This window comes from Arvicanthis niloticus, chromosome 19 (assembly GCF_011762505.2).
Source record: "Arvicanthis niloticus isolate mArvNil1 chromosome 19, mArvNil1.pat.X, whole genome shotgun sequence".
NCBI lineage: Eukaryota > Metazoa > Chordata > Mammalia > Rodentia > Muridae > Arvicanthis > Arvicanthis niloticus.
In genome coordinates this window covers 42,357,581-42,371,722 of record NC_047676.1, presented here as the reverse complement: position 1 = coordinate 42,371,722, position 14,142 = coordinate 42,357,581, and the positions used below count along the sequence as shown (strand labels likewise).

Below are 14,142 nucleotides of genomic sequence, written 5' to 3'. Positions count from 1 at the left end.
CGAGAGGCACAGTGTTACCGCTGCTGATTTGTGTTTCCTATCCTGACTACTGAACTGGACTGCTGGTGTATTTGTGAAGTGTTTGTTAGTGGATCGAGCTGTCGCTGCTAACCTGTGAACTGAACTGCCAATTTCCAGACAACACAGATGGGAGTTGCTCCAGAGAACCTTTCTAAACAAGTCCACTTCTCACCCAGCCCCTGTACTCTTTCTTTCCCACTACCTCTGGTGGGTGGTGGGCTAGAAGGGAGGTTAAAGCATTTAAGAACCATCATTAACAATAGGCATGAATGAAGTTACAACACACTTTTTTTAAGATAGACTTTGGTTTTGGCATGGGGAAATGTTTGGGATATTTACTTTGAATGTGAAACAACATATATAGAAATAAAAATTAAATCTTAAAACTATACACATAAAACATCATATAGTAACTTATAAATGTTGATGTATCTTGTCAGTTAAGGAGACATATATACAGACTAAAGAACCGTGAAAAGCTGGGTGTGATGGCACATGCCTTCAATACTAGCACCCAGGAATAAAAGCAAAGAGGTATCTTTGGGTGCAAGGTCAATCAGGGCTGCACAGTAAGACCCAGTTTCAAAAAGCAGAGAAATGACAAAAAATATTCAGTAAGAAACAAAGCCCCTAGGTACAACTAGTAGACGAGTGTCCATAAAAGGCTCGTTTATGAAATCCAGGTGCGGGGATCAAGAGATTTACATAAGGGAGAGGGAGGAGGGGGTACCTAAAATAAACTAATCCTCTGGGGATGATTACAGTCACAGTTCTTAGAGAAAAGAGTCACAAATTTAGAAAGTAGAAAGGCTTCAAGGCACTTGTTGGTGTTTGATCAAAACCATGGTACAAACTCATGGTTTCTATGTGTAGATATGTGCATGTACTATATACTATTTTGCATGTGTGCAAACCTGTCTATTCTAATTCTGCAAGAAGCGCCTGAGAGCAATGACACCCAGTAGCCATTCGCCTATCTTAATAAATGCAGACTCTGCTTCATATTTTTCCTTTTTATATGGATGTTTATTCAAATTTAACATAATCACTGGACAGTAGATTTAGGTTTGAAACTTTGTTTTCCATTTGTCTCATCTTTGTCTCATCTTTACTTTTAAAGATTTATGTATATGAGTGCTTTATCTGTATGTACACCTGCATGCCAGAAGATTGTATCAGATCACATTATAGTTAGTTACAGAGCCACCATGTGGTTGCTGGGGATTGAACTCAGGACCTCTGGAAGAGCAGTCAGTGCCCTTCACCACTGAGCCATCTCTCCAGCCAGTCCCATTACTCTTAATTCCTTCTTTTCTTCTTTCTTTGGGGTTGAGTACTTTTATTTTATTTTATTTATTTATTTTTTGAGACATAGCTCTGGGTGTCCTGGAACTCACATTGTAGACTGGGCTGGCCTTCTACTCAGAACTGCCTGCTTCTGCCTCTGGAGTGCTGGGAATAATTGTCACTGTGCTCTGCTTACAGCAATTTTTCAGTACATAATAATGGTACACATCAATGGGATACCATGTAGTATCTGATACGTGCATACACTTAACTTTTTAAAACGCTAGTGTCATCAAAGGAAATCAGTGCTCTTTGGGAAAAATGGTTGCTCCAAGGTCTATGCTAGACAAATAGAAAATAGAGTTGAATGTGGTAGCTTGCCGTGGTAGGCATGCCTCTGAGTAGGTGTATAAGGGTAGTTCCTGGAAGCACTGAGAAGCACCCTTCCCCTAGTGGCAAACCAGATGTAATGAGGTCCAGAGGAAAAAACTGCTGTTTGCTTGCTTGTCTTCAGCTTTTGCTGGTGACCTGTGTTGATGCTATCAGAACCCAGGTTCTTCATCCTTCCTACAGAGTTGACAGACAGGCAGCTTCCCAGAAATCTTCCAGACTTCAGTGCCAGATGGCACTGTTGAGGCGTTCACCATTCTGGGCTAAGCTGTTCACCAGTGACTCAGACTCTGGAATGGAGCTAGCTCTTGCTGATCGTCTAGTATTGTAATGGTAAAGCCAATCTACCAACACCCTCTGTAATAGATATTCATTCTATTGGTGGTTTTTACAGAACATTTACTAGTGCGGGAGTCAAGACAGATAGATGCTAACCCTCAGAAACTGCCATTACGCCACTGATTTGTGACTTCAGCAAATAAATGATATGTGATAAATAAATGGCTTGTCTATCACAGTAAGCCACTGTTATTCTTTGAATATGTCATGCGTTTAGCTCCATCTTGTGTATTTGTCTTGCATAGTCCTTGGAGCAGCCATTTTTCCCAAAAACATTTTTCCCCGGGTTGCTCTGATGGACAATAGCATTTAGAAGTTAACTGTATGCATGTATCAAATATCACATAGTATCCCATGAATTTACTCTCCTTAATAGCAAAGGACCAGTTGACACATACTGAGGAATGAAAAAAAAAATCCTAAAAGAAAAATCATTTGGTAACTCTCAGGATACTACCTCATGCAAAGCTAAGAGCATATAGCTAAACTGATGACAAATGGTATTTATGTGGTCTGTTGGTTATCCAGTGCTCCTCAGGTCATCTCAGCAGCAAAGGATGGTGCACATTCCTTCTGCCATCATGTGCCAAAAGCACAGCACTGCCTGTGGCGTTCCAGCCCACCTGTGTATTCCGTCTAAGGAGGAAGCACCACACTCATAAGCCACCTCTGCATATGAAGTGTATGACCAGGCGGCTGAGGTGTCACTAGGGTGAAAGGCAGAAATTATTTACAGTGCTTTCAGAACCTTTCTATTAGTATGAAATTCCATTAAAAAAAAAAAAAAGCCAAAATATCAGTTAACTTTTGTTCAAAAACTTTTATTTACTATAAAGACAAAACACCAAAATAGGTACAAATACTATAAAATTGGTTCAAAGGGGTAAAAATTTTAATTAAAATATCGATATATTTAAAATAACAAAGGATACATTTAGGCCAAATTTTAACCCAGAGTTTTTTTTTTTTTTTTTTTTTTTTTGTTGTTTTTTTTTTTTTTTTTTTTGTGTTTTTGTTTTTGTAGCATTTGCTTACATAGTAAGGTGCTAATAGGAGTTAGCCCTTAAGCCCTGGAAGTCTTAGGAATCATAGTCACACAGCACATAGAATTTCATTGTGAGAGTGAACTTTGGTAGAAGAAAAATCTATAGGACACCTGAGGTAGTAGAAACTGGAATAAACAGCAGTAGACGTTATTTACAACTCGAGTACCAAATAACATTAAAAACACAAAAATAATTACACAATACAATTTTCAGTCCAGCTTTGATCCAAAGAAAATAAGAATATTACATCACATTTGCATCGAAAACAAAACACCACAATTACCAGCAAGCTGAGGGACCTGCAAACAAACTCAAACACAGTGGATCTTGACATCTGGGGGAGTCTGAGTCTGAAATGTGGCGGGCATGTTGATGGACACAGTAATACTGATTAGCTGAGGTTCCTCAGTTTACACAGTTTACAGCTCCGTCAGACGCGGTGCTAGTCTGACCAACGATCTTCCAGTACACAAAATGGCAAGAGTGCGTCCTTTAAAGCTTGCACATGAGACTTGGAAACAATCTTACTAGAATTGTGAAAATTCTAAGTAGTCAAAAGTAAAAATAAAAAGGAAAATGTCAAGTACAATACATTTAGCATTACCAAACTTCACATTTCTGTATTATGTTTAACTCTTCAAATATTGCCAATCTTCCAAAACAAAGGAATGTAAAATTTCACTAAGAAGCACATTCACATAAAACTGCCTTTGAAAATTATCTGCAATGTATCCCTGTAAACTTATCTTGGAACTTCTTTTACTTCCAATTTGTGTTGTACATTCCAAATGTACGACATATGTATAGCTTATTTACTTTATCCTGAGTCTTTGAGAACAACCAATCCTACTTCACACTGGCTTCTGAAGAGTTAAAACGTAACATCTCAAAGTTACATTTAATAGCTAATCAGTACTTGATTTAAAAGACACACATACAAAGGGCTACCGTTTTCCTTCATGATTCCATGCATCTGAATTCAACTTGAGGCTAAGACAAATAGTTGTGCAAATGCCAGGGATTAGTGTGTAAATGATATTCAACTTCACTTTTCTTTCTGGGCATTTTCTGAATGTAGAGCAAATTTAGTATTTGTTTAAAAACGTTCCTGATTGGTAGATGGGTAAATGTTTATCAGCCCAGTCTAGGATAAAAACATCATGCATGGCAGAAGGGAAACAGCAGTTACATTACAGTCAGTGGGGATGAATGATGGGTCATTACAAACAGAAAGATTTAAATGGTGTGAACTTCCTATAGGCTAGCAAAATAATATGAAATAATTCACCTAACTTTCAGACAATCTTGCCCTGCCTTGTGAGCTGCATCCAAGAACAGCTGACTCCTAAGTGAGTTTCTACTTAACCCGCACAGTGAGGGCAGAGTCGATGTAGTCAGTACTTCGCCATATGCTAATAGAAGACAACAGAACTCTTGCAATAGGCACAGACTTAATAAACTACTTCACACCTACTTCTAGTTCTTTTTTTATGGTTTGAAGAGATCACCTTTCCCTGAATATTCAACACAAATGAAGGTGAAGTGAAAATACAGAACCATATTTTCAAAAAAAAACCAAAAAAACAAAACAATAAAAACCGAAATGAACGGGCCAACAGTAAAATGCACAATAAACCACAATAAACCAGGAGTTCAAAAAAAAAAAAAAATCAACTGTGGGTCGTAAAGAAGTTATTAACTTTTAAAAACTCATGTATTTACTGCTACTTATAGCATACTCTGACCTGAAAGAGCCAGACACCGATTTTCTTTTTCTTCTCTCTTTTTTTTTTTTTTTACAGCCAGTGATAAAAACAAAAACCTAAAAACACCAAATGGACTCGCAGAGCCCCTGCTGTGACCGTCGCTAGCTGAAATGGAAGAAGTGACACATTAAAATAGATCCTGAGCCCTCAGCTGCTAATATTGCTGAAAAAGTGCTCTAAAAATAAATGTATGCTTCTGTTATTTAATCATGCAAACTCCATCGCCTTGCTGCTCACCTAGAGCCAGTCCTGTGAAAGGCACGGTTTACAGTTCCTGCACAAGTTGTAGCCGTCTGCATACTGAGCTTAGGTACAGGCCATGATTTGTCAATCACATACTTAGGTACGGTTCCCTGCTGGCCTCACTTCTAGCTGTTCAGTGGCATGAGGGCCAGTGGATTATCAATGTGGTTGCCCACAAGTTCTTTTTTCTCTCTCCTTGATGCACATCCTGTCTCCATTAGAGTTGATCTGACCAATTCACTACCATGTGGTACGAAAGACAGGATGCTTCAGTAGCTCTCTTGACGGAGGTCTGTCCTGAGGTTGAAGTTCTAAGCAACGCAGAGCCACGTCGCGCAGACCCGGGGACAGATGAGACGGGATGGACGGCGCAGTAGTTGCACTAGCAATCTGCAGGAACACAACCAGAGCACTGAGTTTTCACGGCAGCTTTGCACAGAACACAGATGTGAGTTTCACAGCCTCCCAGTCACACCTACACAGTGTGTTATGCAGTGAGTTTTTCTTCAGTGTTGGACAAATCTTAATTCTCAGTAGCAAACAATATTAACCACTAATTTTTACTTTTTTTTCTTTTGATAAGGTCTTAGGACAGGCTGGCGATGGCTTGGATCTTTCTGCTTACACTCAAGGAATACTTCAATTACAGCTGTGTCCCAGCATGCCAGATAAGGGCTATTATCCTATAAACAGGTAAAGGACGAATCTAAATCACTTAGAGCTACCCACTACTCTTAATCACAATCAAATTCTCCCTTTCCCTCACCTTAGCATATTTGTAAATGATTATTAAAAATGCAAATTGATAGAGCAAAAAGAAATCCTAAAAGTGTCCGTCTAGAGACACTGAGTGGATGCACACCCCTCTGTGATCCTTGTCTACTGGAGACACTGAGTGGATGCACACCCCTCTGTGATCCTTGTCTACTGGAGACACTGAATGGATGCACACCCCTCTGTGATCCTTGTCTACTGGAGACACTGAATGGATGCACACCCCTCTGTGATCCTTGTCTACTGGAGACACTGAATGGATGCACACCCCTCTGTGATCCTTGTCTACTGGAGACACTGAGTGGATGCACACCCCTCTGTGATCCTTGTCTACTGGAGACACTGAGTGGATGCACACCCCTCTGTGATCCTTGTCTACTGGAGACACTGAATGGATGCACACCCCTCTGTGATCCTTGTCTACTGGAGACACTGAGTGGATGCACTCACATCTTACACACCTTAAGACAGAAGTGACAGCCTTTTCCACCTTCCCAAGTGTAACAACTCACTGTTCTTGTTTTTCCTTCACAGGGAGGAAAAATAAAAAGCCGAACATTGCTGTTGAACACAGTTAGTTCAGGCTTTAAGTAGTCTATTCACGGTGCAATGCCTGGTCCTGAGTCTGACCACACAGAGTCAATTCTTTATAAGGGAACACAGACACATCAGAAGTACACTTAAAATCTGGGGAGGAGAGCTGGGCCTGGTGGGGCATGCCTATGATCCCAGCACTCAGGAGGCAGACATAGGCAGATATCTGTGTTTAAGGCCACTCAGGACTATATAGAGATCCTGTCTCCCTGGCCGCCCCCAAACAAAACAAACGGTGGGGCATAGACCAGGGAGTTGGCTGCTGAGAAGGCTTGCTGTGTAAGCCTGATGGTTGGCCTGAGCTGCAGTCCCCAGACCCCATGTAAAAAGCCAGGTCTGAGGATGTGTGTCTGTAGGCCCAGCAGTCCTACAGTAGGATCAGATGCAGGAGAATGCCCTATAGAAGGTTCATAGTTCTCACTCACACACACATACACACACATACACACCATATACAAAAATAAGCTTTTGTTTGTTTTTAAATAATCACTCTGGTTCCAGGGAATCTGACCCCCTCTTCTGGCTTCTGCAGGCACCAGACATGCATGTGGTGCAGAGAGAAATGTGCAGGCCAAACACCCATACACATAATGTAAAAAAATAAAAACAAGACTGGTAGGGAGAAGGCACGAGAATTTGACTTCTGCTATTTTTACTACTAAAAAGTAATTGTCATATCACAATCACCTTAAATATCAAAGCAAGATGATTGGAGTGCTTTTCTGCATTCCAAGGAGGTTTTGCACAAGCCATTTCTATGATGGCACAGCCAACACTCCACACGTCACAGCTCCTACCATACTGCTGACCTCTCAGGACCTAAAACAAAGCAGAGTTAATTTGGAAATGTGACTGACTGGAAACAGGTCTATTTTTTATGTATAAGTTCAGAGCAAACAGTGGTACAAACAACAATTACATGGACGACTTGAAATCTCTTTAACCAGCTAATGTCCATGTGGCACAAAGATGAATATCCCAGGATTTCAAAGCAACCCCTCTTCTTAAACAAGGGGCATGAGAGCAAATCATCACTACACCGAACACGAGGAGCTACGAGCTCAGGACAGGCGACATTCAGAAGTGCATACTCTGCTATGATGCTGACAGACAGGGCCAGCTCTGTGGCTTACCTCCCTTCTGGAAGGAAGAGGCAACTTCTACGTATTTCTACCACATGCACTAACAAACTAGCCCCACTATTCTGTGTTAAATTTGTGTTAAAGTAGGCATTAAGCAAATCTATAAAACTTGTCTTTTATAATTTTGTTGAGAATAAGGGTCTGAAATGGAGGGTACTATTAAAAACTAGGTTATAGGGTCATGAGCTTTCAATTACTAAGTGTACACTGGATCCTACTGTGAAACAGTCAGGACTCCACAATGCTGTCCTTCACACTCAAAACCACTCCTCACCTCAGGTGCCATGAATGCAATTGTCCCCAGCAACTGTCCCTGGAACTCTCCTGCACCGGTTCCTTTTGATGCCAACCTGGCGGCAGCTCCAAAGTCTGCAATTCTCAGCCTCTGACCGGTGCTGTCAATGAGCAGATTGGCACCTGTCAACAGAGACAGCAAAGGACCCTGTACGTTAGATCAAATAAGGACATGTTGAGAGCCCCATATGCCCTGCTAATGAACTAAGACAAGGTAGGTACAGCCTCACAGAAAGCTGCCCTCGCCTCCTCTGCTCAGTCTCTGCAAAGGCACACTCTAGTTTGGGTCTAACCTAAAGCCCCAGAAGGAAATTTTGGAGATCAAAGTCAAAAGGCTCATGGCGATAAAGAAGTTTGAAGACCCTGTAAAGTCAGGATTTAAAACCCTGAAAATGATGATTTCAGCTAACGCTATCCAGAATTCAAATTTTGGTACAACTTAACATTTTCAGGCCAAGGCTTGTTGACTTATACTAACATAGGCCAATTCAAACTATATGCTTATTTTATAATCACAGTTTAATAAAAGTTTGTATCACAACAGCACTTCAAAACATTGTTAAATACTCAACAGTCACAACAGAAAATTCAAGTTGCCTTGAATAAAATCTAAGCTGTAAGATCTGACAGGATTTTCTTAAGTTTATGATACACAATTATCTAAGAAAAACCAAGAATCTTCTGGGGATACTCTGTGAAACCAAGATGGAGGATGAGGAGGCCTCAGTCTTACACTTCTGCCAAGTCGCAGCCTTTCTGGTACTGAACACACTGCTATTGAAAAAGATAGGGTCCTTTTAGTTTTAATAATCACAGGGTTATTTAATCCTAGACTTAAAAACCTGTGTTAGAAACCAAGCGTCAGTTTTTAAAATAACATTTGTTTTCTTGCTGTCACTAGAAAATAACTGGTATTCTTACCTTTGACGTCTCTGTGAATGATCTGGTTCTCATGGAGGTATGAAAGGCCACGGAGTAACTGCTCAGTATAGTTAATGACGACTGACTCCTTGAAAGCTCCATATTTACTCAAGAGATGAGCCACAGATCCTCCTGGAAGACAGACAGAACTGAGAACTGGCTTCTTCATCATACTCTAGCTTCTTGAATCTACAATATGAGCTCATATGAAATGTTAAACTCATTGGCCACGTCAGAAGTAAACTGATTTCCCATATCAAAACTGTAAACTAACATTTCCTTACAGAATCCTCATGAAACCAGCTTACTATAGGGCCAAGATTTCAGAAAGCATTAAAAATTATAAATTTAGATTGAACTATTTCTGCAATGTAGATTCTGTAGTGGAAGATATTTAGAAAATGGCGCCAGTCTAGCTAGTTCCTGGGCAGCCACCATGTTCCTGCTGCTCCTTGGTTCTGACCGGGGCTCTGGCTAGATAGATGCACAGGTCCTGGTACCCACAAGACGCCAGCGTGGGGGATGGCTTTGGCAATCCACCACTCTGCATCCACAAAGCTTGGCCAAACCCCAGACAATATCTGCCACCTTTGCAGTATCTGGTAGAAATGAGACTCTTGAAGCTTAATGATTATTTAAAGAATTCATATATTTAGAAATGCTCAATCAACAAGATGCTCACACAATTAGAGTTGTTGCCTAGTATCTAACCTTTTGATAGACGTTGCTATCCAGGACAACTTTTAACCCATCCATGGTTCTTCATGGCTGCTCCCTCTCTCCTCTCCTTCCTCTCCCCTTTGCCCCTCCCCTTCTTCTCCCCTCCCCTTGTTCTACCCTCCTCTTCCTCTCTTCTCCCTTCCCCCTCCTCTCCTTCTCCCCTCCCCTTCTTCTCTTTTTCTCCCCTCCCTCTCTTCTTCTCTCCTCCCCTTCCTCTCTTTTCCCCTTCCCTTCCTCTCTTCTTCTCTTCCTCTCTTCTTCTCCCCTCCCCTTTCTCTCTGCTTCTCCCAGCTCCACCTCCTCTTCTGCCTAATCACCGAGCTCCACTGTGAATACAGTGTAGCAGAATAAATATCCTGCTACAAGATTCCACTCCTTTATTTTTTCATTCAAAGTGCACAAACTATTACAGATGTGTTACTTAGCAGAAGGTAAGAGAGCAGGGGAGGAGCAAGAAGACAATCATCAAATACCATGTATGAGCTTTGATGGGACAAGTGGCAAACTCAATGAGTCTCATTTATAAACCATCTGTTCAGTTCATCCTCATGAATAACAACAGGTAATGGACTTAAGAACTACTGGGTATCGATGGGGAGATGGCTCAGTTGGTACAGTGCCTGCCATGGATGTATAGAGACCTGAGTTTCAATCCCTTGAGCCCACATTAAAAACCCAGGCCTGGTGGCATGCTCTTGTAGCCTCAGCATGGGCCAGCCATTTTAGCCCAACTGATGAGCTTCAGGGTCAGAGAGAGACCTTATCTCAACAAAGATGGAGAGAGACTGAGGTCCATGCCATCTCAGACGTTTGCATGGGGCACACATTCACACTAGTGAGCACAAACATGAACTAGAATATGCTCTTAAATCACACAAGAACTTAACTGGCTGAATAACCTAGTTGCCATATCTGGAGTCACTGTTACATTATAGAAGTGAATTCAGCAACACTCAAGAGGATGGGTTTAACTTTGTGTCTCGGTGCTGTTTCATCTGAAGTTTTCAAATTATACGTTAATTTATTTAGGTTTGTTCGTTTGAGACAGAGTCTTACCTATTATGGCTCAGGTTGAGCTTGGACCAACCACCCTTCTGCCTTAGCCTGTTTAGTAACTTTATTTTATGCTGTTAGAAACATTCTTACAAAAACATAATCGATAGAATTAGTGATGAATATCAAGAGAAATATGGAATTTAAACAAGCCAGAATTTTTGGGAAAAAAAAAAGATTCTTATACACCTTTAGGAAAGGTTGCTGAGCTGAGGAGCACAGCTCAGTGCCAGAGAACTTGTCTAGAAACGTGCAAGGCCTGGGCTCGATTCCAGGTACATCAAAACAAAGAGGAAGATGAAAAACTTTAATATTTACTAGATTTAAAATATAGACAATATTTTTGAGTATACCTGTATATTAGGAGTGGTTCGTTTTTAGAGACCTATTTAAAAATGTATTTATAAATGAAGTATTCAGTAAACCGTAAGTAGAAGAAAGTTAAGTTTGCGTACGCGGAACTTCAGAAAGTGAACATACCCGCCATCCACTCAATGAAGAGGTTGTAGTTGCTCTTCTCACACGTTGCCCCGAGCATCCTGATGATGTTTGGATGGTTGAGGTGGCTCATCATCCTGATCTCTTCCCTCAATGCTTCCACCACTTCCTCCTGCTCGGAGGATGTGTTTCTGACGTAAGTCACCTGTTTTGACAAACATGTTAACAGGATTTTGAGTTTTACTGTTCTAAGTTTTCAAACCGATCTGATGTAAAATGTATGAATCCAAACTATCTCACACACTGGCAGCAAATGGCCTTCACCCTCGTGGATGCAGTGTGCTTTATAATAGCAACTCAACAGGGAAGTACAGTCAGATGACTACACAAGAATACAGCTCAGTGAGCTGCAGATCAGAAAAGTGACATAAGGGGAGGGTGCTGTAGCCAGGACTCTGACCGTATAGAACAGTAAACGAGAAAGGCCAATGACAGAGGAACAACATGACTGTAAAATGGGGAGTCATTATCTCTGCATCCTAGTGAGCATGCAAGATCATTATAGAAGGGAAAAGCAGACTGTGGGAAGTTGTCAGCCTGCACACGCGGAAAGGGGCAGGATGACCAACCAGCTCTCTGACCATCTTCATACTGGATCTTAAGTGACCAGCTTCAACTTTTACTCCATGTATGTGAGTACACTGTTGCTGTCTTCGGACACACCAGAAGGGGGCAGCAGATCCCATTACAGATGGTTGTGAGCCACCGTGTGGTTGCCAGGAATTGAACTCGGGGCCTCTGGAAGAGCAGTCAGTGCTCTCAACCACTGAGCCATCTCTCCAGCCCCAGCTTCAATTTTTAAAGAGTTCCTGTTTGTGCTGCTTCTGGCAACATCTACTCTGAGTCTGAAGCTTTTCCAAACTGTCAAATGTGGTGGCAAAATCCTGTAACCCTACCACTAGGAAAGTAGAGGCAAAAAGGTCCCAAGCTCGAGGTCAGCCTGGGCTACACTGTGCTTCCAAAACCAAACCAAACACACACCTCTAACACTGAAGCCCTAAGATACCAGCATTGCATCCTTTGAGTTCAGAGCTGTACATGCATCAATTGGTAATTCAAACAATCTCACCCTGTGCTTCTAATACCAACCTGTTTCACGGCCATTAAGGTTCCAGTCCCCACGTCCTGTGCTTGGTAACAAGAGGAAAACGCTCCCAGGCCTATCTGCTGGCCTTTCAGCCATTCCGTGTCTTCTCTGTACGGCTGTTTCGCTTTGGTGTGTCCTGGAAGAGTTTCTGGTGTCTACATATTAAACAAAGAATCATTTCACTGTTAAGAGAGCAAGGTCCTATAAAACTAGACTGAGAAAATACTATTGTAATTCCCACACCAGGCATGAATTTGACCTCCAAATGGACAGTTAACAACCAGTATCAACTGCGTAAGTGACAATCATTTCAGAACCGGCCAGAAGTATCTCAAATAGGCCGAGTGCTGCTAGTGCAGAGACTCAAAATCATTGTCACGTACTTAATTGTACACGAAACCGCTCACATCCATCTCATCTCAAAAGCACCATTTCTAGTAGCCTTTAACATGAGTTTTCTCAGCATAGTGAAGACGCTATACTCACATCCTGCTGGATGATGATAATATCTTCTCCATTTTCAACCTGCAGCTGAGGAACTATGGGGAGGGCATCCTGAGACGCTGACATTGCCATGGCAATTGCTAAAGCCTCCTCCTCTTCAGCTTCCATCTTTTCTTTGCACTTTTGATTATGATTGACGTCATCTTTGTAGGTATCGTCATTTTCAGCCTTTTCAGGAGAGAGGACAGCGACCTCGGACTTGAAAGTGACTGTCGTGTCACTTGAAGGCATAGATGCTTCAAGAAGGTCCTCGATACTGGAGTTGAGCTCAGTGTTGACATCTAACCTGCACTTGTCCTCTACTGGGGTGAACACTGTCTCATCACTGGGTATGACGGCATTGCCACTATTGCTGCTACTGCCAAAGCTGTCGTCACACTTGGAAGCACTGTTCAGGTCAAGTGTCATGCTATTTTTTGAGGTGTCCCCTAGTTTGCTTGTACTGCCCGGAACTGGTCGAGATGGCTTTGGCCTGTGTATGTTACTGGAGGGTGGGGGTCTTGACTGAGTAAAGACTGGGGAGAGTTTATCCGAGTCTCGGTTTTCAGAGCAGGTTCTCTGGAATTGTAGAGAAAACTTGCGCTGTGTTTGAGGAGATGCAGAAGGTATTTTGCAGGGAACAAATGCCTGAGGTCTGTGCTTAGAAACATCTGTTACAGAGCCAGCTGGGACAGATGGGGCAGAGGAACAAGGGGTTGATATTGCTGGGAACATTAACTGAGGATGAGACAAAGGAGAGGAGTTCAAACACTGACTGTGGGGTCTGCCTTTTGTTTGAACTGTTGGCTTTGGTTGTTCTGTTGTTGCTGAACTAGGAAGTCCTACAGAAATGCCAGCCAGTCTGTCAGAAATGTCCTCTGAGCTAGCACTCAGTCTCGTAGCACTTAATCCTTTTCCAGTTTTCTCTATATGGACTGTGTGCTCAAGGGAGCTGTTCTCTGGATAGCAGGTAGGGGCCAGTGCCTGCAGGCTGTCCTGTTGGCCATTCAAAGTGTCTTCCACACCCAGCTGGATGACCGCCGCAATATCTACCTCATCTGCAATGGCCATCAGACGCCGGCGCATCCTGGTGAAGTGGGTAGAGCCGGAAGCATTCAGCATAGTTACCAGCTTGGAAAACACAGCGGGCACTGCAGTCACCATTCTTGCAGAGCTCAGATATATCCTCCGAGAGAGTTTACCAACCATCGAGTGGGAATTGTCAATGGATTGCAAGGCAAAGGTTAAGAGGGACAGCAGCTTCTTATACCTGAAAGAAAAACAAGGCAAAACACCTTCAATTACTAGAAAAGCTAAAATTATCAGAAAAATAATACACAGTTTTAAAAAGGCAATTTATAGCCTGACCCTGTACACAAAAACCATTTGGCATGAAGAATTTATACATGTTTAAACAGCTTAGTCTTCAGGCTTCTGTGCCACTCAAATATTAAAGTATTAGTATTACCACTTGGGGATATATG

General features: G+C 42.0%; 1 protein-coding gene across 2 annotated transcripts in view; it reads right to left on the bottom strand.

Annotated features, from left to right (window-relative positions):
* Window positions 1-2,833: 2,833 nt before the first annotated feature.
* The window catches only part of Map3k1 (mitogen-activated protein kinase kinase kinase 1), a 62,116-nt gene continuing 50,807 nt past the window's right edge, over window positions 2,834-14,142 (bottom strand). For both annotated transcript variants that reach the window (XM_034523420.2, XM_076916210.1), the window contains exons 14-20: window positions 12,662-13,928; window positions 12,178-12,330; window positions 11,071-11,233; window positions 8,818-8,949; window positions 7,877-8,019; window positions 7,148-7,279; window positions 2,834-5,482 (exon numbers count right to left, since the gene is read on the bottom strand). In XM_034523420.2, coding sequence (XP_034379311.1) covers window positions 5,333-5,482; window positions 7,148-7,279; window positions 7,877-8,019; window positions 8,818-8,949; window positions 11,071-11,233; window positions 12,178-12,330; window positions 12,662-13,928 — 2,140 coding nt within the window. In that variant the 3' untranslated portion in view covers window positions 2,834-5,332. The remainder of the gene's footprint in view (window positions 5,483-7,147; window positions 7,280-7,876; window positions 8,020-8,817; window positions 8,950-11,070; window positions 11,234-12,177; window positions 12,331-12,661; window positions 13,929-14,142) is intronic.